This window comes from Podarcis raffonei, chromosome 10, assembly GCF_027172205.1.
Source record: "Podarcis raffonei isolate rPodRaf1 chromosome 10, rPodRaf1.pri, whole genome shotgun sequence".
Lineage (NCBI taxonomy): Eukaryota > Metazoa > Chordata > Lepidosauria > Squamata > Lacertidae > Podarcis > Podarcis raffonei.
This window is the reverse complement of record NC_070611.1, coordinates 70,737,030-70,760,493: the sequence shown is the minus strand read 5'-3', so window position 1 is coordinate 70,760,493 and position 23,464 is coordinate 70,737,030. Positions and strand designations below refer to the sequence as shown.

Genomic DNA, 23,464 nt, shown 5'->3' with positions numbered 1-23,464 from the left:
GCCGGAAGAAATAACAACCTCAGATATGCAGATGACACAACCTTGATGGCAGAAAGTGAGGAGGAATTAAATAACCTTTTATTGAGGGTGAAAGAGGAGAGTGCAAAATATGGTCTGAAGCTCAACATCAAAAAAACGAAGATCATGGCCACTGGGCCCATCACCTCCTGGCAAATAGAAGGGGAAGAAATGGAGGCAGTGAGAGATTTTACTTTCTTGGGCTCCATGATCACTGCAGATGGTGACAGCAGCCACAAAATTAAAAGACGCCTGCTTCTTGGGAGAAAAGCAATTACAAACCTAGACAGCATCTTAAAAAGCAGAGACATCACCTTGCTGACAAAGGGCCGTATAGTTCAAGCTATGGTTTTCCCAGTAGTGATGTATGGAAGTGAGAGCTGGACCATAAAGAAGGCTGATCGCCAAGGAATTGATGCTTTTGAACTATGGTGCTGGAGGAGACTCTTGAGAGTCCCATGGACTGCAAGAAGATCAAACCGTTCCATTCTTAAGGAAATCAGCCCTGAGTGCTCACTGGAAGGACAGATCGTGAAGCTGAGGCTCTAAAACTTTGGCCACCTCATGAGAAGAGAAGACTCCCTGGAAAAGACCCTGATGTTGGGAAAGATCAAGGAGAAGGGGACAATGGAGGACGAGATGGTGGGACAGTGTTCTTGAAGCTACCAGCATGAGTTTGACCAAACTGCGGGAGGCAGTGGATGACAGAAGTGCCTGGCGTGCTCTGGTCCATGGGGTCACGAAGAGTTGGACACGACTAAACAACAACAACAACAAGCAGGATTATTAGGTCCGGCTACTTTCTGGAGGAGGTGCATATCCAGTCCCTAGGTAAAGGTAAAGGTATCCCTGCCCGTACGGGCCAGTCTTGACAGACTCTGGGGTTGTGCGCCCATCTCACTCAAGAGGCCGGGGGCCAGCGCTGTCCGGAGACACTTCCGGGTCACGTGGCCAGCGTGACAAGCTGCATCTGGCGAGCCAGCGCAGCACACGGAAACGCCGTTTACCTTCCCGCCAGTAAGCGGTCCCTATTTATCTACTTGCACCCGGGGGTGCTTTCGAACTGTTAGGTTGGCAGGCGCTGGGACCGAGCAACGGGAGCGCACCCCACCGCGGGGATTCGAACCGCGACCTTTCGATCGGCAAGCCCTAGGCGCTGAGGCTTTTACCCACAGCGCCACCCACGTCCAGTCCCTACCTATCTACAAACCCTCTTCACTTCTTTGAGTTTTATTCTGGAAATAGGCAGGATAAATAAAGGATGATTTTATCTATCGCATTCCCTGGTGCAACTGTAAAATCCTCCCACCAACATCGCTGCACATTTTTATACAAAATCCAAAGGTTAATTTGCAAAGGTTTTGACCAGACATATTAACAAGCCTTCCCCTTGACTTCTCAAAGGTTGCAATATCAGAAGAATCATAAATAGAAGACTCGGAGGATCCCACAGGAACATCCACATCTCCTGTTTGAAGAGTTTTTAGGTCCTGATTTTGGAAATATATTCCACTGGATTTCTCAGTGAGCCTTTGCTGTATTGGGGGAAGGGGTGTGGCCTGCTTTTTCTGTTTGAATTTTACTTGTTTTGGGGGTGCGTGCAGGAGTTTTGCACATGTTTGGCGAGGGGCATTCTGAGCGCTGCCAATTTTTCTTTGGTGGGATGGATGTTTTTGAGGGCTGAGCATCCTGTCTAGACAAATCTTGGATCCGAAACTGAATTGGGCTCATCAGAGCCAATGAACGATTTGTCCAGAGTGAGTTGAGTTGACCACCCTCCCCCCAGAAAAAAACAAAAAACAACAACCCACCAAACCAGAAGAGGAAGAAGAAGAAGAAGAATATTGGGTAGGGCAAAGAGCCTTGGTGAGCAGTGTGGCTCCCCTGGGCACCATGTTGGGGACCCTAAGCACCGTGCTATAGACCAGTCATAGGCAAACTCTGGACCTCCAGATGTTTGGGACTACAATTCCCATCATCTCTAGCTAACAGGATCAGTGGTCAGGGATGATGGGAATTGTAGTCCCAGACATCTGGAGGGCTGGAGTTTGCCTATGCCTGCTGTAGACCCTGGGTTAAAAAAGGTAAAGGGACCCCTGACCATTAGATCCAATCATGGCCGAATCTGGGGTTGCAGTGCTCATCTCACTTTATTGGCCAAGGGAGCCGGCGTACAGCTTCCGGGTCATGTGGCCAGCATGACTAAGCCGCTTCTGGCAAACCAGAGCAGCGCACGGAAACGCCGTTTACCTTCCCGCCGGAGCGGTACCTATTTATCTACTTGTTTTTTGACGTGCTTTCAAACTGCTAGGTTGGTAGAAGCAGGGACCGAGCAACAGGAGCTCACCCCGTCGCGGGGATTCGAACCGCCAACCTTCTGATCAGCAAGTCCGAGGCTCTGTGGTTTAACCCACAGCGCCAACCTTGAAACAAAATTTTAAAATTCCTTCCAGTAGCACCTTAGAGACCAACTAAGTTTGTTCTTGGTATGAGCTTTCGTGTGCATGCAGACTTCTTCAGATACGCTGAAACAGAAGTCACCAGACCCTTATGTATAGTGAGAGGGTGGGGAGGGGTATTACTCAGAAGGGTGGTGGGAATGGGTGATTGGCTGATAGGTGTGGTAAACCTGTTGACGACGCAATTGGTCTTACAGGAAAAAGCAAGGGGTGAGATAGCTTTATCGTGTATAATGAGATAAGACTCCAATGTCTCTATTCAGACCAGGTCTCTCCATGGTTTTAAGTTTGGGAATAAGTTGGTTTTTGGATGTCACTGTTGCTGAACGTTTCAGTTTTTGAACGCGCCTCGGAAGTCGAACGGCTTCTGCTCATAGCTGTCAACGTTTCCCTTTTTTTAAGGGAAATTCCCTTATCCCGAATAGGATTCCTCGCAAGAAAAGGGAAAAGTTGACAGCTATGCTTCTGCTGTGTGTATCTGTTGTTTTTCACAATTTTCTCTATTGAATTGGCAGACCACCCTTTGTGCCTCGGTTTTTGAATGTTTTGGAAGTTGAACCGTCTTCCGGAACGGATTATGTTCAAAAACCGAGGTACCACTGTATTCCTTTTCCCTGAATGCATTTTCTCACAAACACACAAATCTAGCAGGGACTCCGTTGACTTACTTGGCAGGTAGACCTTGTAGCCTTCCAGTTTTCCCAAAGGAGGAGTCCAAGCCACTTTCAGGCTGAACAGTCCTTCTTCTACGACCCGGAAATGAGTCACCATAGGTATGGATGCTTCAAAACAAAAGGACACAAGCTGAAGAATGAATCCACGGTGCAACAAACAGATCTCCTGAGCAAGCAATATATACGCCTTGCATGTATATAAATTACACAACACATTTAAAGGGGCATTACGGGTTTCTTTTGGTTTTGTTTCTCTTACGCATTTTGTGTCTTTGTTTTGTATTTTTATGTATGAACTGCCCTGAGATCTCCGGAGGAAGGGCAGTATACAAATTTAATAAAGAAACAAAAACAAACAAGTCCTTATTCACAAAGATCAGTCCAGAGGGCAGAGATCTGGTCGGTTCCCACCAGAATTTTCAAATGTGGTTTTTCTCAGTCATGGACATGCCTCTTTCTGATTAAGGACACCCAGTAAGTCTCTACGGTAACCTTTCTCAAGCCTAGTTTCCCAATCCAGCCTAGTTTGGATTACAACTCCAATTTCCTACCCCCAACATATAATAAATAATAATAATAATAATAATAATAATAATAATAATAATAATAATAGTATACCCTTCCCTTCTGGCTGGGTTTCCCCAGCCACTCTGGGTGGCTCTCAACAGAACAACAACAACAACAACAAAGTGATAAAACATCAAACATTAAAAACTTCGCTAAACAGGACTGCCTTCGGGTGTCTTCCAAAAGTCAGATCGTTGTTTATTTCCTTGACATCTGATGGAAGGGCGTTCCACATGGCGGGTGCCACCACCGAGAAGATGCCACCACCGAGAAGGCCCTCTGCCTAGTTCCCTGTAACCTCACTTCTCACAGGGAGGGAACCGCCAGAAGGCCCTCTGTGCTGGACCTCAGTGTCCAGGCTGAATGATGGGGTGGAGACGCTCCTTCAGGTCTACTGGGCCTTTGAGGCCGTTTAGGGCTTTCATGGTCAGCACCAACACTTTGAATTGTGCTCAGAAACATCCTTGGAGCCAATGTAGGTCTTTCAGGACCGGTGTTATGTGGTTTTGGCAGCCACTCCCGGTCTCCAGTCTAGCTGCCGCATTCTGGATTAAGTGTAGTTTCCGGGTCACCTTCAAAGGTAGCCCCATGTAGAGTGTGGGGCAAATGGGAGCTGTAGTCCCAAGCACGCCATATTGCTGAGGACTGCTTTAAAGATAAGATGGCAACTCTTACCCTATCATAGTATTACTGGCCTGTCCACCCTATTAGCATCTGGAAACATGGCGCCCGTGCATGTGTGGAAACAAGGCAAACGCTTTCAGAACAGAATTCTGTTTTCAAGCTGTCTTCCTTGCCTGCCCACAAGAGTGGTGCTCCCAAAATACAAACTCACTTGTTCTCGCTTTGATAGTCGCTGGCTCCCCCAGAACGTCAGAGTAGACGGCCATGACAGTGAAGAAATATTTGGTGTTTGGTTTCAGATCCGTCACCAGCGCTGAGCTCTTGTTGGCTTCCAAAACAATCTGTCATATACAAGACCCAAATCAATAAGAGGAAGTATGGAAGAGCATATATATCTCCTTTGGTTCCTTCATTGCACGGCATTGAATTAGGTAGGCCTTGAGGTCCCTTCCAACTCTACAATTCTATTGATCTTCATGTTTAGCCTGGAAAAGAGGAGACTGAGAGGAGATAGGATAGCCATCTACAAATATCTGAAGGGCTGTCCCATGGAAGATGGAGCAAGTTTGTTTCCTGTTGCTCCAGAGGGTAGGACTCGAAGCAATGGATTCAAGTTACAAGAAAGAAGATTCTGGGAAATGATATATAATGAACTGAAAAGGATGTTTAAAATAACTTTTGTAAAAAAACCCACAAGCTTTTCTTTTGGAAATTATAGGGACGGAACTGCCTAAACTGTATAGAAACTTAGTCATGTATGTTCTGAGACCTCCAGGTATAAAATATAATAACAATAACAATAACAATAACAATAACAATAACAATAATAATAATAATTTATTATTTGTACCCCGCCCATCTGGCTGGGTTCCCCAGCCACTCTGGGCGGCTTCCAACAAAGATTAAAAATACATTAAAGTGTCACACATTAAAAATGTGAAACAAAGGCATGCATCTCCTGCCTTTCAGCTCACCTTGCCCCAGGTCACACGACCCCAGAAGGAACACAACATGGCTGTTATGTACTGAGCTGAATCCTAGAACGATAGGATCCAGAATGCAGCAGTCTGATTGGTCCACAGGAGCCACCCAATCCAGCTCCAGGTGGGAGTGAATCAGGGACCTGATTGGCCTGCAGGAGCAGCCAATCAGGCTCCAGGAGGAGGGAATCCGCAACCTGACTGGCGAACAGGAGCAGCCCGGAATTAGCCAATCACGCGGGGCCCATTGTGTAAATAATGTATATATAGCTAGACATTTTGGGGAAAGTTTCATTCTTTACTACTATGAGCTGAATAAAGAGCATGAAATTCACACTTGACTCCGAGTATATTTCAATGTCCCTCCCAGAAGAGGCGCTACCCCTCACCTAACACCCACGAACCCCTGAATTCATGTGTGTATCAGTATTCTGGTCTTATCAGTGAGCAAAACTCAACCTTCCCACATAGTGACCTCAGAGTGACCTGCAAAAGATGGCTGGGCCAAAACTCTCCAAGATGCGTTGCTCGGAGGCCAAACTCTTTAAAAATCCCTGACCTCTGTCCTTCCTTACCTTAGAAATAGTGAAACCAGTAGAACTGAAATAAACCTCATAATGTGAAATACAAAGAAAATGTCTGGATAAAGAAAATAACGAAAAGTAAAATGTACAATGTGATTAATGTAACCAACAGTAGTTGTAAATGAATATAGACAGACAATAGGAATTGAATATACAGGAGGATTTATTTGACTATAGACATTCTATGGACAAATACGAAAGAAGAACAATAATATACAAAACGGATGAAGACAATGCGAAAAAGTTAATGTGATATAAAAGGCCAGAAGAGGGAAGTTAGTTCTGGGGAGCAGGTGTAAATGTGAAATGTAATACATTATGTGTATGCGGAGTGTGCAAATGAAAACCAATAAAGAATATTATGAAAAAAATAAAACAATAATCCCTGATCTCTAAATAACCCACCAGAGAGTTGTAAGTATGGGGTTTGTGATTGTTTACACTGCAGCAGTTGATGACCTTAGAAAGCTATGGTCCGTATAGTAAAAGCTTTGGTTTTCCCAGTAGTGATGTATGGAAGTGAAAGCTGGACCATAAAGAAGGCTGATCGCCGAAGAATGGATGCTTTTTAATTCTTGTGCTGGAGGAGACTCTTGAGAGTCCCATGGACTGCAAGAAGATCAAACCTCTCCATTCTGAAGGAAATCAGCCCTGAGTGCTCACTGGAAGGACAGATCCTGAAGCTGAGGCTCCAAGACTTTGGTCACCTCATGAGAAGAGAAGACTCCCTGGAAAAGACCCTGATGTTGGGAAAGATGGAGGGCACAAGGGGAAGGGGATGACAGAGGACAAGATGGTTGGACAGGGTTTTCAAAGCTACCAGGATGAGTTTGACCAAACTGCAGGAGGCAGTGGAAGACAGGAGTGCCTGGCGTGCTCTGGTCCAGGGGGTCACGAAGAGTTGGACACGACTAAACGACTAAACAACAACAAAGAGTCCCTTCCAAATGTACAATATGATTCTACCTGCTGCTGATCCACTGGAGAGATCTGCCCAGCAGCCGAAAGTGAATCCAGGAGGATACGGTAGCTGGTCACCTTCCCGGTCGCCGGTGTCCAGCTAAGTCTCAGAGAGCTGTGACTCTGTTCGCTGACTGTGAGGTCCCGCGGCCCAACAATCTTCTCAACTGCAAGGAGAAGGGAAAGGGAAGCCTGTCAGAGCTTCAAGGAACATGGTTGGGGCAGGTAGGGAATTGGACGAAGCATTCTGGCCACGCTGAAATTGGGGCTGACCCTGAGGATGTCAGGAGCCAGGCTGGAACTGGAAACGTTCACCTCCTGTGCAGTTTCCTCAGAACTACCGACGAGCAACTTCCCCACTGTGAAATGTTCTCAGGTGTGCTGGTCCCAGGGGCTAACCGAGAGGTGAGGTCCAAGTTCAGTCCGAGGTCGATGGTGCAAAACAAAGGCAATCCATAGAAGTCGAAGCTGGGCGCAGGGCAGGGCGTTGGGTGAGGTCAGGAGCTCCGGCAGGGAAGCAGGTCAGGGCTCAGTCTGGAACAGGCTACCAACGATGTTGCTCCCGCAACCTGGGACTGGGGCTGGCTGGCTTTTATCTCCCCTGAGGCATAGGGCAGCCCCGATCCTCAGGAGACTCGCCTCTCCTGGCCTGGAGGTGAGCACTCCTCCTGCGGGAACTTAGTTCCCTCCGCCTCTTTGCCCTGAGCCGCTGCAGCTCAGGAGAGGCTGGAGGGTTACCGGACCCAGAGGCAACCTCAGCTTCCTCTGATGGGGCTGAGAGTGGAGCATCTGCAGGCAATGGGTCCTCCATCACCTCAGGAGCCAGAGCAGACTCAGCTGGTGCCTGCACCTGAGGACCCAGCACAGGTGAGGACCCTTCAGGCTCAGGCCCCAGCCCCGGCTCAGCTGGTTCTGGAGGTGGGGACTCCTGTGCAGGCTGGGATTCCTCAGGTTCAGCATCCAAATCCGATTCCCAGGCCATCACATCAGGTAACAGACCGGCCACTGGGCCTTCCTGGAACTCAAAAAGTTCAAAACTTCATTGTCAGACTGACCAAGCAAGAGCCTGGAACATTCTGAATGTGATGGCCTGGGACTCGGGCTCGGACTCGGAACCAGAGGAGTCTCAGTCCGCACAGGATCCTTTGCCTCAGGCATCATCTGAACCAAGTCTGGGGGCTGATCCTGAAGAGCCCCAGTCTGCACAGGTTCCCCTGCAACAAGCACCAGCTGGGCCGAGTCAGGGGCCTGAGTCTGCCCAGGCTCCAGATGCGGGGATTACCTTGTTGCCTCCAGCTGGGCCATCACTTACATCTGCTCCACTACCGGTTGGGTCAGGAGAGGTTGAGGCAGCCTCTGGGTCTAGTCACCCACTGACGTCTCCCGAGCTGCAGAGACTGAGGTCTGAGAGAAGGAGAGACCTGAGTACTTGCAGGAGGACTGCTCGCCTTCGGGTGAGACAGGGAGGTGAGTCGCTGGGGTATCAGGACCGGCCGCTACCCCAACAAAGATAAAAGGCTGACGGACCCCGCCCCAGGTTGCGGGAGCAACATCGCTGTATGCTAGATCCTGCCTGAGATCCTGTACCTGTCCTTGCCTGATTTCCTGTCTCATATCCTGCCTTGGCCCTGTCGGACTGACTCCCAGTGGAACCTTTGGATTCGGGACTGTTCCTGGATTGCGTTTCACGGGTTACCCTGGGCCCAGGACACTGAAGTAGACAGTTGTTCTTTGCACCCATCTATCTCAAGAGAGGGACGCAGGTGGCGCTGTGGGTTAAACCACAGAGCCTAGGACTTGCCGATCAGAAGGTCGGCGGTTCGAATCCCTGTGACAGGGTGAGCTCCCGTTGCTCGGTCCCTGCTCCTGCCAACCTAGCAGTTCAAAAGCACGTCAAAGTGCAAGTCGATCAATAGGTACCACTCAGGCGGGAAGGTAAACGGCGTTTCTGTGCATTGCTCTGGTTCGCCAGAAGCGGCTTAGTCATGCTGGCCACATGACCCGGAAGCTGTCTGCGGACAAACGCTGGCTCCCTCGGCCAGTATAGCGAGATGAGCGCCGCAACCCCAGAGTCGGTCACAACTGGACCTAATGGCCAGGGGTCCCTTTACCTTTACTTTTATCTCAAGAGACAATGGAGTGTGCCTCCAAGGGTGAAGTCAAACCAAGTGAGCTCAGCAGCACCAAAGTGACCACCCTGGGGTGCAAGCTTGGGCAACGTGTCTAAAGGTCCTTGGTTGCCCAGATGACAAGACCCCCCTATCAGCCTCGCTGATGTGGTTCAAAGGAAAGCAGAGCAATACATTTAGCCTTGCAGGAATGGCCAGAAGGGGGCTTACAAGGCACAATCCAACCATCTTAAGGACTCCACTCCTGATTTGTGTAGGGTTTGCTCCTGAGCCTTTTCTATTCCCAAAGATGTGCCAGAGGTTTCCTTCTCCTAGATAGGCTACCTTCCCAGGTTGATGAACCCCATATGCCCCTCACTTCCCTCTCTAGCACGTGCAGAAACCGCCTTCTAGTCCGTTGATCCAACTATTGACCTCCTCCACTCAATCCACCAGAGCCTGTCTTTACGATACGATACGATAATCTTTATTGTCATTGTCCCATACAGAACAGCGAAATAGAAAATCTACATCAGACATTCAGAAACCCACAAGCCTGCTATCCTAACTATCCCAGCCTGGTTAGCCCCCTAAAAACTCTGATACCCCATAATTAAATACAATATACTCCCATAGAGACTACCTTACACTGCGTTTAAAACCAAAATCGCATTTGGATAGAAACTGTTTCTCAGGCGGCTAGTCCTAGTCTTTATAACCCTGTACCTTCTTCCAGAAGGCAGAAGCTGAAAGAGATCATTTCCGGGGTGCGCACTATCCTGCGCTATCTCTGCAGCTTTCTTATGGCACCTGGAAGCATAGATTTGATCCAAGCTGGGAAGAGTGCACCCAATTACCGTATTTTTCACCCTATAGGACGCACTTTTCCCCCTCCCAAAATGAAGGGGAAATGTGTGTGCGTCCTATGGGGTGAATGCAGGCTTTCGCTGAAGCCTGGAGAGCAAGAGGGGTCGGTGCGCACCGGCCCCTCTCACTCTCCAGGCTTTGCGCAGCTCTCCGCAAAGCACGGGAGCCCGGCGCCGGGCTCCCACAGCTTGCGGAGAGTTGCCTGCATGCTGAAGCCTGGGCGCAGCTCTCCGCAAAGCGCGGGAGCCCGGCGCCGGGCTCCCACGGCTTGCGGAGAGTTGTCTGTTCTGGTGGCTGGGGTCGGGGAAAGCTTGGGCTTCCCCAGCCCCGCGCCTGGGAGGGGGAATAATTTTTTCCCCTTTATTTCCCCCCCCCCCCAAAAAAACTAGGTGTGCCTTATGGGACGGTGTGTCCTATAGGGCGAAAAATACGGTATTCTCTCCGCAGTCTTCACAACCCTGGACAGCATTGTTTTTTCCCTGACCGTGCAGCTCCCAAACCACACACGGAGACCAAAAGTTAAGTTTGCATGCAGGAGAAGTCCCTCAACCGAGGGTTTGAGACCCATCGGCTACACTCACCTGGTTTAGACAGCCGGTCAAAGCCATTACCCAGGATTGTGGCCGCATGTTGACACCTTCTAGGAGCCACAGTTGAGAGCTGAGTGCATAGTGGGGACCAGAGGTGAACAAACTACCCCAGAAAGAGCATGATGTGTCCCCCATCAGAGGTACTACCCCTCCCCGAACACCCCATACACCCCCATAACCTTCCAAGTCTTCCTCATGCCCAATTCCATCTGGCTTTCCTTCCACTGGGGTGGACTCTTCAGTGCTGGGGCGGTTTCAATAAAGGAAAGGGGGGTGTCTTGGACTCACCACTGGCTATTTGCTTGGCCGGTTGCGGGGGCTCCGAGGCCGTGAAGCAAAGCCTCCGGGACACCTTTCGCAAGAGGCTGCCGAGTTGGCCAAAGTCTTTGGCGTAGAGCATGTGCTCTTCGATGGGATCGGATGCTATTTTCTTCAGCTCGTTCCTATCTGCGTTTCTGATTCCTAACCAGAGGGAGAAGGAAATACAGGTGGGCAAAGAACTTCTGCAACCACAGAGCATCCTTAAACTCGCTCGAACGGGAGGCAAGTTATTTGATCACAGGTCATAGTATCACACTTTTAAGAAATTAAAATGTTGTACACACCAGATACCAGGCTCACGGTGATCAGGTTTTCGAACTGTTACAAGTTCTGATGGCCTGTGGAGTATGTGCCTTGTGGCAAAATGGTGCATTTGGAACCAGTTTTCTTTCAAGCCTTGCAGAAAGATGTCATCAGCTATTTTCAAATAAATCTCTTAGGCTGCAGTCATATTTCAGACTTATTGAAGAGTAAGTCCCCACTGCTTATATGGGAATAGACATTGGTTTTTTACATGAGGGAATATGAAGCCTCATCGCTCTCAGGGGATCATGCTATTCATCAGCTGGATGCCCTATCATTTGAAATTTTAAAGATTTTTTTTAAAAGAAGAAAAGAGCATGAAATCCTTGGACTGCTTCATAAATACTTTTCATGATTTAAGAAATGTGTGTTTCTATGTTTTTAAATGATCTTCCATTTAAAAAATCCACCCAGAAATGGGAAAAGACATTTGTATTCCAATCCCCACATGGAACTGGAATGGACTGGACTTTGATGGGTCCATCCAACTTGGAGGGCTTTAAAAGAGGTTGGGGCAAATTCAGGGAGCAGAAAACTATCAGGAGCTAACTAGTTGCAATGGCTATGTTCTGCTTCCGCAGCTGGAGAATATAATGCTGGGAACTACAGGGTGGGGAGAGGACTCTTGTGCTCGGATCCTGCTCACTGGCTTCCCGCAGGCTCCTGTGAGAACAGGATGCTGGACCAGATGGGCCATGGGCCTGATCCAGTTGGCTCGTCATAAGGTCTCAATGGCTCCCACAACGTTCCAAGTGATAAACAGAATAGGGCATAGGTGGTCCTCTGAATGTTCTTGGGCTACAAGTCCCATCACTCCCAACCAATACGGCTAAAGCTCAGGAGTGATGGGAGCAACATCTCAAGAGGGCCATCTTTCCCATTGTGGGATAAATGAGCCGGGGCACATCTGCCCGTGACAGCAGATTCTGGGCTATCATGAGAAGAAGGGAAGAAGGTTCATCTTCTGCCCAGGGATGTCCTCAAATGAAACCCATCTCTTATGGATTCCCTCCCAGTCTTCCGTAAGATGTAGTAGTTACAGTGGTAGACTAGGATTTGGGAGACCAGGGTTCAAATCCCTCACAGGGTTGTTGTGAGGATAAATTGGGGAGGGGGAGAAAACCATTTACACCACCTTGGAAACCTTGGAGGAAAAGGTGGGATAGAAATGAAATAATAAACTATAAAGAAAATAAAAAATAAAGATGGCCCGGCCCCATCCCCAAAAGCAAACTTGGCCCTCCAGATGTTTTGAGACTACTACAACTCCCATCATCCCTAGCTAACAGGACCAGTGGCCAGGGATGATGGGAGTTGTAGTCCCAAAACATCTGGAGGGCGGAGTTTGCCTATGCCTGCCCAAAAGTTAACAACAATTTATAACCCATGTTTCAACCCAAATGTTATGCTGCTGCTGTTTTCTTGCTTGTTTTTAAGTAAGTTAGTAGTTCTTATAAATCTATTTTAGTAGGTGGCAGCGACTATTTGTTTGTTTTCTTATTGTACTGACATCCCACCTTTTCCCCCCTCCCGGGAGCTCAAAGCAGCCCCCTCCCACGTCGTTCTTTCCCCTCCCACAACAACCCTGGAAGGTAGGTTAGGCAGAGAGGCAGTGGGACTGGTGTAAGGGCACCCCGTGAGCTTCATGGCTGAGGGCGGAGTTGGAACCCTGGTCTCTCCCCCAACAGAGGTCCAATGCTCTGACCATTTACACCACGCCAGCTGCTGAGCACTGATGTGATGGACCCCATGGTTTTTATTTCTAGCCGTACATACCCACAGCAAACACGGTTACCCCCCTGTTCTTAAGGGCCGCTGCTGGCTCCTCAACGGAATCAGAAGATTTCCCATCTGTGATTAAAACGACAGCCTGCGACGACACCAAAAATAGAAATATATAGCAATAATGTGGAAAAGGGAACAGGTTTCTTCTCCCTGTGCTAGAGTCCCTGAGAATCAGCCCATTGAGCCGGTTCAGCCATTACTGGGTTGTTTTTAAGCTCGCTGTGGGTAAAACCTCAGTGCCTAGGACTTGCCGATCGTATGGTCGGCGGTTCGAATCCCCGCGGCGGGGTGAGCTCCCGTCTTTCGGTCCCAGCTCCTGCCCACCTAGCAGTTTGAAAGCACCCCTAAGTGCAAGTAGATAAATAGGTACCGCTTTCTAGCGGGAAGGTAAACGGCGTTTCCCTGTGCTGCGCTGGTGCCGGCTCGCCAGAGCAGCTTCGTCACACTGGCCACGTGACCCGGAAGTGTCTCCGGACAGCGCTGGCCCCCGGCCTCTTGAGCGAGATGGGCACACAACCCTAGAGTCGGACACGACTGGCCCGTACGGGCAGGGGTACCTTTACCTTCCTTTCGGTTCTTAAAGAACGTCTGTTTACTTCTGTAAACTTTGAGGTCCTTGCAAGCCTGCTCTTGTACATGGGTGCTGCTGTTCCGGCTATGTGAAGGCTCACTCACAAGCCAATAATGGGTTTAATATTAATATTATTGGTACACATACCATATTGGCCTGAATATAAGCCTCACTCCCCACCCCCAATTCTGCAGATCTCAGTGCAAGTAGATAAATAGGTACCGCTCTGGCGGGAAGGTAAGCGGTGTTTCCGTGCGCTGCTCTGGTTTGCCAGAAGCGGCTTAGTCATGCTAGCCACATGACCCGGAAGCTGTACGCCAGCTCCCTCGGCCAGTAAAGCGAGATGAGCGCCGCAACCCCAGAGTCATCCGCAACTGGACCTAATGATCAGGGGTCCCTTTACCTTTAAGGCATATTCTGGTGTAAGGTTACCAGATTTTTTTTCAGTGAATCCGGGGACACTTTTCAGCTTCAGTGGATTTTTTATGGGGACTGATGTGTAAATCCAGGGACTGTCCCTGGGAACCTGGGACGTCTGGTAACCTTAGGTTAAAGGTAAAGGTAAAGGGACCCCTGACCATTAGGTCCAGTCGTGACCGGCTCTGGGGTTGTGGCGCTCATCTCGCTTTATTAGCCGAGGGGGCCGGCGTACAGCTTCTGGGTCATGTGGCCAGCATGACTAAGCCGCTTCTGGAGAACCAGAGCAGTGCACGGAAACGCCGTTTACCTTCCCGCCAGAGCCGTACCTATTTATCTACTTGCATTTGACATGCTTTCGAACTGCTAGGTGGGCAGGAGCAGGGACCGAGCAACGCGAGCTCACCCCGTCGCGGGGATTCGAACCGCCAACCTTCCAATCGGCAAGTCCTAGGCTCTGTGGTTTAACCCACAGCGCCACCCGCGTCCCAACCTTAGGTTAGAGCAACCCATTTCAACACCTGCCAGGTAAGAACCTGCAGCATCACTCACCTTTGCAGCATCTTCTCTCAGTGTCCCCACACTGACCATTGTGTCTGCTACAAAGGAGAGGGCATTCCCTGTCTTGGTATTGCCCCCTTCGTAGAGCAGATCTCGGACAGCCACCAGAACCTCCTCAATGGTGATGTAGTCCGTCAGATCGATACTGACTCTGGCGGCAGGAAGGCAGTCCCCGGATAAAACAAAGGGAAACAGAGTTATTTCCAGACACAGAAGAAATCAAATATTGGTTATTTCAATTGTGGCTTTTAAAATTAATTAACAGAGTCCTTTAACTCATTGCCCGTAGCTAAATGGATGTGTTGCGAAACCTCAGCAATGGTGCTGTTTTGAGGAACCGCAAGAAAGGCAGTAGGTTTTGTTGCAAAAGGGCACTGCCATTTAATTCATTGCTGTTTGTTTGTTTAATTTGTATTCCACCCCCCAAATCTGAAGATCTCAGGGCAGTTCACAACATAGAAATACAATATAAAAGCACATAATAATGAAAACAAGAACAAACAACAACTAATAACCCTTCTCTCCCATAAGCACATTGAAAAGGGGTTTAAGATGTTCATCAGCCCAAGGCCTGGTTGAAGAGGAATGCTTTTGCCTGGTGCCTAAAGGTGTATAATGAAGGCGCCAGGCAAAGCTCCCTCTGGAGAGCATTTCACAGACCGGGAGCCACTGCAGAGAAGGCCCTGTTCTTGTATTGCCACCCTCCAGACCTCTCATGGAGGAGGCACACAAAGAAGGGCCTCAGAAGATGATCACAGAGTCTGGGTAGGTTTATATGTGGAGGAGTGGTCCTTGAGGTGTTGCAGTCCTGAGCTGTTTAAGGTTTTATGGATCAAAACCAGCGCTTTGAATTAGGCCCAGAAACTAACTGGCAGCCAGTGAACTCAGCCCAGGATTGGTGTAATATTGCTCAAACCGTCTGGTGAGCAGCCTGGTCACCAAAATCTGCCCCAGCTGAAGTTTCTGAACCATCTAATCTAGAGGTTAACAGAGCATGGACAATGGAAATTAGGCTATCCCTGTCCAGATAGGGGTGCAACTGGTCCACCAGCCGAAGCTGATGGTGGGTATTCTGTGCCACCGAGGCCGCTTGAGCCTCAAGACACAGCAAAAGACCCAGAAGTAACCCAAAATGCATTCCAGCTCCTGCCTACTTTATACGAAATTCCATATCGCCCTTGGGTTTGTGAATCATCGCTTTTTTCCTGGGAAGTTGGAATCTTTGTGAACATTCCGTAACACCCCAACCACACAGCAAATAGTTAGAGGAACCCCCTTTTACATCCTGAAGTGAGACCTCCTAAAATACAGATAGAAAATACATCCTAGGAGCGAGGGGACCCAGAAGCGGGAAAGTGATGCGCACCTTGGTTTGTCCCCATAGAGCACCACACTCAGACGGACACCCGACTTTCCCACCACCACGTTTTCAAACGTCCGTATGATGGTGTAGATGAAGTCCTTGATCAGCTGGAAATTGCTTTCCCCGATGCTCCACGATTCGTCCACGAGGAACAAAATGTCCGCAGTCTCTGCTGTGCTGCAGGCTGCAGCAAGAGAAAGACAAAGCAAATGAGAGGTCATTGCTGCATAAAAGAACCTCTGGATATCCATTGAGGGGGTATATATTTTTTTAATTTGATTTTAAATACAGTGGATGCTTGGGTTGTAAACATGATCCGTGCGGGATGCACATTCGCAACCCACAGCTGCGTGTCTGCGCATGCGCGGGTTGTGATTTGGCGCTTCTGCGCATGCGCAAAGCGCAATTTAGCACTTCTGCGCATGCGCGACCGCCAAAACCTGGAAGTAACCCATTCAGGTACTTCCGGGTTTTGGTGGTCTGTAACCCAAAAAAACGCAACCTGAAGCGGCTGTAACCCGAGGTATGACTGTAGTATAAACATACAACAAAAAACAATTCAAGATCCAAATATTGAGATTACCCCGAATCTCTTGACTTCCCTCCATCCCTTCCACAGGTTCTAACAGTATTATTATTTACAACTGCATATCAATACTTATCCAAATGTTTAATCCTTCTAAATTATCCACACTTTACAAGTGTGGTTAAAATCCTGCTAATGTTTTAACCTGCTTACAGTGGTCTCGTAAATAAATCATAAAAATTCCCCATTCCTTATTAAAGTTCTTGTCTTCTTGATTTCCGAGCTTCACTGTTAATTTTGCCGTTTCGGCATAGTCCATCAACTTGGTTTGCCATTCTTCTCATTTTCCTTCCATCACTGGGCTAGTAACATCAGTGCAGCTGTTGTCACATACATAAACAATCTTTTCTGTTCCTTTGGTATCTCAGTACAGTGTTACCTCGGGTTACATCCGCTTCAGGTTACATCCGCTTCAGATTACGGACTCTGCTAACCCAGAAATAGTACCTCAGGTTAAGAACTTTGCTTCAGGATGAGAACAGAAATCATGTGGCGGCGGCAGCAGGAGGCCCAATTAGCTAAAGTGGTATTCAGGTTAAGAACAGTTTCAGGTTAAGAACGACCTCCAGAACGAATTAAGTACGTAACCAGAGGTACCACTGTACCTATAATTCCTAGTAGAACCTCTGGATATCCTGGCCACATCCGCACAATACATTTAAAGTGCTTTTGTGCCATTTTTATCACCATGGCTTCCCTCCTCTAAGAATCCTGTTGTTGTTGTTTAGTCGTTTAGTCGTGTCCGACTCTTCGTGACCCCCTGGACCAGAGCACGCCAGGCACTTCTGTCCTCCACTGCCTCCCGCAGTTTGATCAAACTCATGCTGGTAGCTTCGAGAACAGTATCCAACCATCTCATCCTCTGTCGTCCCCTTCTCCTTGTGCCCTCCATCTTTCCCAACATCAGGGTCTTTTCCAGGGAGTCTTCTCTTCTCATGAGGTGGCCAAAGTATTGGAGCCTCAGCTCCAATACTCAGAATCCTGTGCACTGTAGTTTATCAATGGTGTTGAGAGTTTATAGGATGGATGGAAACCCCATGACAAGTATAAGAGTGCTTTGAATGTAGGCGGCATGTGTGACCTCAAGTGACCCCAGGTTATGAGATAAGCAAATAAAGAAAATGTCAAAAGAAGGGGATGTGGAAAAGGATCCCTCACCCCTCAACTAAATGTGGGAGCCTATTAAAAAAAGCTTGGTCAGTTTCCACAAGCCTTGACTCTTAAAAAAATGAACCAGAGTAAAATTGGAAAGGAGCAAATAGGTTAAGAGGTAACACCAAACAATTATTTCCTCAAAAATGGGAAATGTTTAAGAGATACTTACAAAAAAATAACAGCAACATATTATCCATGGTAGTGTCTGAATGACCCTTGTGTACATAAAATATTAAGAAATAAAGGAAAATCGGTAGGCTAGGTTGTAAGAAAATATTAGAAAGTATATTGAATGTAAGGTAATAAGCACATACAAAATCACAAATGTCAGCTATATCAGAAAATGATGGGAAGTCTATATTTATTTTACTTCAGTTTGTTGTTGTTGTTTTGTTTTATTTTATGTACCATTATACGATTTTAGCTTAGCTGATTTCTAAGTGGAATTAGAAGGTAAAATTAACATTCTAAGTTAAACTAATTTAAGAATGTGTGTGTGTGTGTGTGTGTGTGTGTGTGTGTAATTAAATCTGTAATGACATGAATAAATTTCAATAAAGAACTTTTTCATCCCCAAAAAAAGGAAAGGAGCAAAAATTACATATTTTTTTAAAAAAACACAGATTCCCCAGTGGAGCCGATTTCACCTGGATTCTGTCCACGAAAGATCATTCATCCAGACAGCGAAATCCAATTAGAATAGATTAAGCGCTTTAAGAGCTGGAAAATGCTTTGTCATTGCTTTAAACGGTGTTTCCGAGATGTCAGCTGCTGCCTGCTGTAGCCGCAAGGCAAAAGTGGCTCTATTAAATGGCAGGGAGGCCTGGATACCTGTTAGGCACGCGAGGAGCTGCCTTATACCCAGTCAGGAATTGGTCCCTCTAACTCAGTGTTGTCTACACTGATTGCTAAAAACTGTGGGGCAAAGAAACTGTGCCAACAAAAAAGGAATGGCAAGACAAACTGTTAGAGTATATTGAGCTGGCCAGATTAACAGAGGGCAATTAGAGATCACACTAGACAAGAGTTTCAAAAGCATGATAGATGCTTTTCATTCCTTTTTTGTTGGCACAGTTTCTTTTTTTCCAGTTTTTAGCAATCAGTGATCTATAATGAACTTAAGAAAATATTTAAATATGTTGTTGTTGTTGTTGTTGTTTAGTCGTTTAGTCGTGTCCGACTCTTCGTGACCCCCTGGACCAGAGCACGCCAGGCACTTCTGTCCTCCACTACCTCCCGCAGTTTGGTCACACTCATGCTGGTAACCTCGAAAACACTATCCAACCATCTCGTCCTCTGTCGCCCCCTTCTCCTTGTGCCCTCCATCTTTCCCAGCATCAGTGTCTTCTCCAGGGAGTCTTCTCTTCTCATGAGGTGGCCAAAGTACTGGAGCCTCAGCTTCAGCATCTGTCCTTCCAGTGAGCACTCAGGGCTGATTTCCTTCAGAATGGAGAGGTTGGATCTTCTTGCAGTCCATGGGACTCTGAAGAGTCTCCTCCAGCACCAAAATTCAAAAGCATCCATTCTTCGGTGATCAGCCTTCTTTATGGTCCAGCTCTCACTTCCATACATCACTACTGGGAAAACCATGGCTTTAACTATACGGACCTTTATTTAAATATACTTTCCCCCAAAAACTAGAAGCCTTCTTGCTGGGCTTGATGGGGAAACAGATCAAGAAATCGGACCAAAAATTATTTATGTACACCACAGCAGCAGCAAGAAACATGCTGACCCAAAATTGGAAACTGCAAGAAATTCCTACCATTGCGGAGTGGCAGACGAAAATGATGAACTATGCGGAGTTAGCCAAGCTGACTGGCAGAATTCAGGATCAGGACAATCAGAGATTCCAAGAAAGTTGGAGTAAATTTATTGTGTATTTAAAGGACAATTGTAAAATTTTAAAAACACTGGCTGGACTGAAATAACTCCTACAATGTAAGGACAGATAAGAGGTTTAATATTAAAATATGCGATTCAAGAGAATAAGGGATACCTGTTGAAGGAAAGTCACAAGCTCAGCAGAGCTAAAAGTATATATGTGATTTGATTTACTGTATAAGACTGTGTTAAGAAAATAATAAAAATTTATTGGGGGGGCAGAAAGAAAAGAGTTTCACAAAGCATGGGGGAAACACAGAGAATTCTTCACAAAACAGTGCCCTAAAATACATACCTGGACTTGTTTCGCTTAATGTCTGCAGGAAACTTTGTGTATATTTAAGTTATAATTAGGAAAAATCTTAATAATTATTCATAAAGGACACAGTTTATAAGAAGTAAAGAAGGAGGCCAGACATAGGATAAAGGAAGTCTTTTATTTGGTCGTTCGTATTGTTGTCACTTCCATACATCACTACTGGGAAAACCATTGCTTTAACTATACGGACCTTTGTTGGCATGGTGATGTCTTAAAAAGCAGAGACATCACCTTGCCAACAAAGGTCCGTATAGTCAAAGCTCTGGTTTTCCCAGTAGTGATGTATGGAAGTGAAACCTGGACCATAAAGAAGGCTGATCGCCGAAGAATTGATGCTTTTGAATTCTGGTGCTGGAGGAGACTCTTGAGAGTCCCATGGACTGCAAGAAGAACAAACCGATCCATTCTGAAGGAAATCAGCCCTGAGTGCTCACTGGAAGGACAGATCCTGAAGCTGAGGCTCCAATACTTTGGCCACCTCAGGAGAAGAGAAGACTCCCTGGAAAAGACCCTGATGTTGGGAAAGATGGAGGGCACAAGGAGAAGGGGGCGACAGAGGACGAGATGGTTGGACAGTGTTCTCGAAGCTACCAGCATGAGTCTGACCAAACTGCGGGAGGCAGTGGAAGACAGGAGTGCCTGGCGTGCTCTGGTCCAGGGGGTCACGAAGAGTCGGACAAGACTAAACGACTAAACAACAACAATTGTTTTATGTTATGCTCACTTTGGTTCAAAATTGGTTCAAAATTGGGAAAGGAGTATGACAAGGCTGTATATTGTCTCCCTGCTTATTTAACTTATATGCAGAATTCATCATGCGAAAGGCTGGGCTGGATGAATCCCTAGCCGGAATTAAGATTGCCGGAAGAAATATCAATAACCTCAGATATGCAGATGACACAACCTTGATGGCAGAAAGTGAGGAGGAATTAATGAACCTTTTATTGAGGGTGAAAGAGGAGAGTGCAAAATATGGTCTGAAGCTCAACATCAAAAAAACGAATATCATGGCCACTGGTCCCATCACCTCCTGGCAAATAGAAGGGGAAGAAATGGAGGTAGTGAGAGATTTTACTTTCTTGGGCTCCATGATCACTGCAGATGGTGACAGCAGCCACGAAATTAAAAGACGCCTGCTTCTTGGAAGAAAAGCAATGACAAACCTAGAGAGCATCTTAAAAAGTAGAGACATCACCTTGCCAACAAGGTGTTTCTATATGGTGTTTCCTGCTTGGCAGGGGGTTGGACTCGATGGCCCTTGTGGTCTCTTCCAACTCTTTGATTCTATGATTCTATTCTATGATTCTAACAAAGGTCCGGGAGGCAGTGGAAGACAGAAGTGCCTGGCGTGCTCTGGTCCATGGGGTCACGAAGAGTCGGACATGACTAAACGACTCAACAACAACAAAAGGGGGAGTCCTGCTGATGCACATCAACTAGGAACTCCCCCGGGGTCACTGATAGGGGGCGTGCCTTTGGCCCTCACATCATCTGTGTGGACCCCCAATCCCTCCAACCTATTCTCTATTTTGCTCCGTGCCACAAAGCATTGCACTGTGTGTTTTAAAGCCTCTGTAGGCCGGCCCCCTCCTGCAACAAATAATGCCAACTCGAGACAGCTATATTAATCATGAGGGGGGAATATGATTTTATTTGAGAATTTCCTCGCGCCTCTTAGATTACCCGGTTTCATAAATCAAAAGGTTGGCAGGGACACTCGCAGGCGCTGATTTATGGCGCCCTTCCCGGCTCTGAATTAAACAGCATTATAGTCAAGTATATTGGCTTAATTGACAGTTTGGAATTTAATATGTGTGAGTTCTGGAGTGGCCGCCAAAGCTTCCTTTTCGCTCTTTTGACAAGCGTCCCAAAATTCAAATGCGTGCTCTGGAATAGGGGTGGCTACCCCTTTTGGGGGGGTTCAAGGGTCATCCTGATGGGTGTCCAGCCTTCTGAATGCTTCAGGGTGCCAGCCACTAGGAATAATAAGTAGGGAGTTGAGGAACATGTCTCTGCCCACCCACCTAAAGCTCTGAAGGCCTAAATTACTCCAGTCCACTTCAGGGGCAGAGGGGTGCCCCACGCTTTTGCAAGAAGGCTGGGGGCAGGGGCCGATCCTTTGGCATCATCACCGGAAGCAGAACAGAATTAAATGCGAGAGCCTGAGAGCCTCAGGTTATTTGGAATAAGTCATTGGTCTTTAGCTTGGTGGGTCACAAATGATTCCTGCCTTGGAAGGGATTTGACAAGTGTTGGTGCCGACCTTGAAAGCCCTAAACGGCCTTGGCCCTGTATACCTGAAGGAGCGTCTCCACCCCCACTGTTCAGCCCAGACACTGAGGTCCAGCTCCGAGAAGTGGAGGTTACAGGGAACCAGGCAGAGGGCCTTCTTGTTGGTGGCTCCTGCCCTGTGGAACGCCCTTCCATCAGATGTCAAGGAAATAAACAACTACCTGACTTTTAGAAGACATCTGAAGGCAGCCCTGTATTGGGAAGTTTTTAATGTTTGATGTTTTATCGCTTTATTATTATTATTATTAGTAGTAGTAGTAGTAGTATTAATTGTCATGGCTAAAAATTGGCCGCTGTTTCTTCAATGTCAGCATGAGTCAGTGGCCTACAATGACTCATGAAACCTTTCACTTAATTGTACCTGTATATATACAGTGATCAATGTTAGTGTTTGGTGTGGATTGGTTGATGAAAGCTGGTAGTGTTGATGTGTGTACAGCTGGTTGGTCGTTTTGCAGATAAAGGCTCTTAAGAATAAAAGCAGAAAATACTCTGCAAGGACACACTTCTCGTGGACTCCTTTATACAGACAAGGGTCCAAGGACCAGGCTGAGGGGACAAAAGAAATCGGGACCTTTGCTTTTTTCAAACACTGACATTAATATTCTGTAGGGAGCCGCCCAGAGTGGCTGGGAAAACCCAGCCAGATGGGTGAGGTATAAATAATATTTCTTCATTATTATTATTATTATTATTATTATTATTATTATTATTATCCTTGAGTCCCTTCCAACTCCACAATTCTATGATTCTATTATTCCTCCTTTCCTTTCTAGATCACCTTCTCAGCAGGCGCCCAACACGGTTTACAGTGAAACCGATTGCCACAGAACCACTGAAACAAATAAATAAATCCTAACCATAGTAGGTCAGTCAAGCAATCAGTAAGGCTAATAAGACAATCCAGTGCTGGATATACTCAGAGTAGGCCCCTTTTAAATGAATGGGCACGACTGGCTTCATGAGCTTCAATAGTTCTACTCTGTGTAGAACGTACTTGGATACAACGCAATGTCCAGGGCAAAAGCTGATCTCCATGATCTTCAAGACTCGTGTTGCTGGGTCCACATTCCCCAGACTTTTCCATACAGCGAGATTGGGGTGGGGGGAACCAAGCGAGTCTCCCCGAGGAAGGAATCGCATAGCAAATACGCCCGCCCCCCCAAGAACACACCAGCATCTCACAGATAAGGATAGCTGATTCTGTCTGTTTTGCTTTGCCTGCCACACCTGAGGAGGTCTGAGCATACCTTCTGGTGGAGTTGATGCTTTGTACTGGGCTGCAATAGCTGCCAGAAGGAGGAGGAACTCAACACACGATGCTTTCATCTTCCTACTGTAGAAACCCCTCTTGGGACAGAGGTGTCATTGGAAAGACCGCAAAGTCAAGTTTCTGCAACAGAAAAAAGAGGGTTTGTTAACAACAGCCCCTACTGGCTAGTGGTCTGTTTCTGGGCACAATTCCGGGCCTTGTTT

At 47.2% G+C, this 23,464-nt stretch overlaps 1 protein-coding gene across 1 annotated transcript in view; it reads right to left on the bottom strand.

The window, feature by feature from the left end:
* LOC128422132 (collagen alpha-1(XIV) chain-like) overlaps positions 1-23,464 on the bottom strand; it is a 71,619-nt gene that overhangs the window by 33,372 nt on the left and 14,783 nt on the right. Inside the window, exons 2-9 of the mRNA XM_053405736.1 lie at positions 23,239-23,381; positions 15,756-15,936; positions 14,381-14,540; positions 12,832-12,925; positions 10,720-10,893; positions 6,873-7,033; positions 4,554-4,683; positions 3,146-3,259 (exon numbers count right to left, since the gene is read on the bottom strand). Of these exons, the coding sequence (XP_053261711.1) occupies positions 3,146-3,259; positions 4,554-4,683; positions 6,873-7,033; positions 10,720-10,893; positions 12,832-12,925; positions 14,381-14,540; positions 15,756-15,936; positions 23,239-23,317 (1,093 nt within the window). The 5' untranslated portion in view covers positions 23,318-23,381. The remainder of the gene's footprint in view (positions 1-3,145; positions 3,260-4,553; positions 4,684-6,872; positions 7,034-10,719; positions 10,894-12,831; positions 12,926-14,380; positions 14,541-15,755; positions 15,937-23,238; positions 23,382-23,464) is intronic.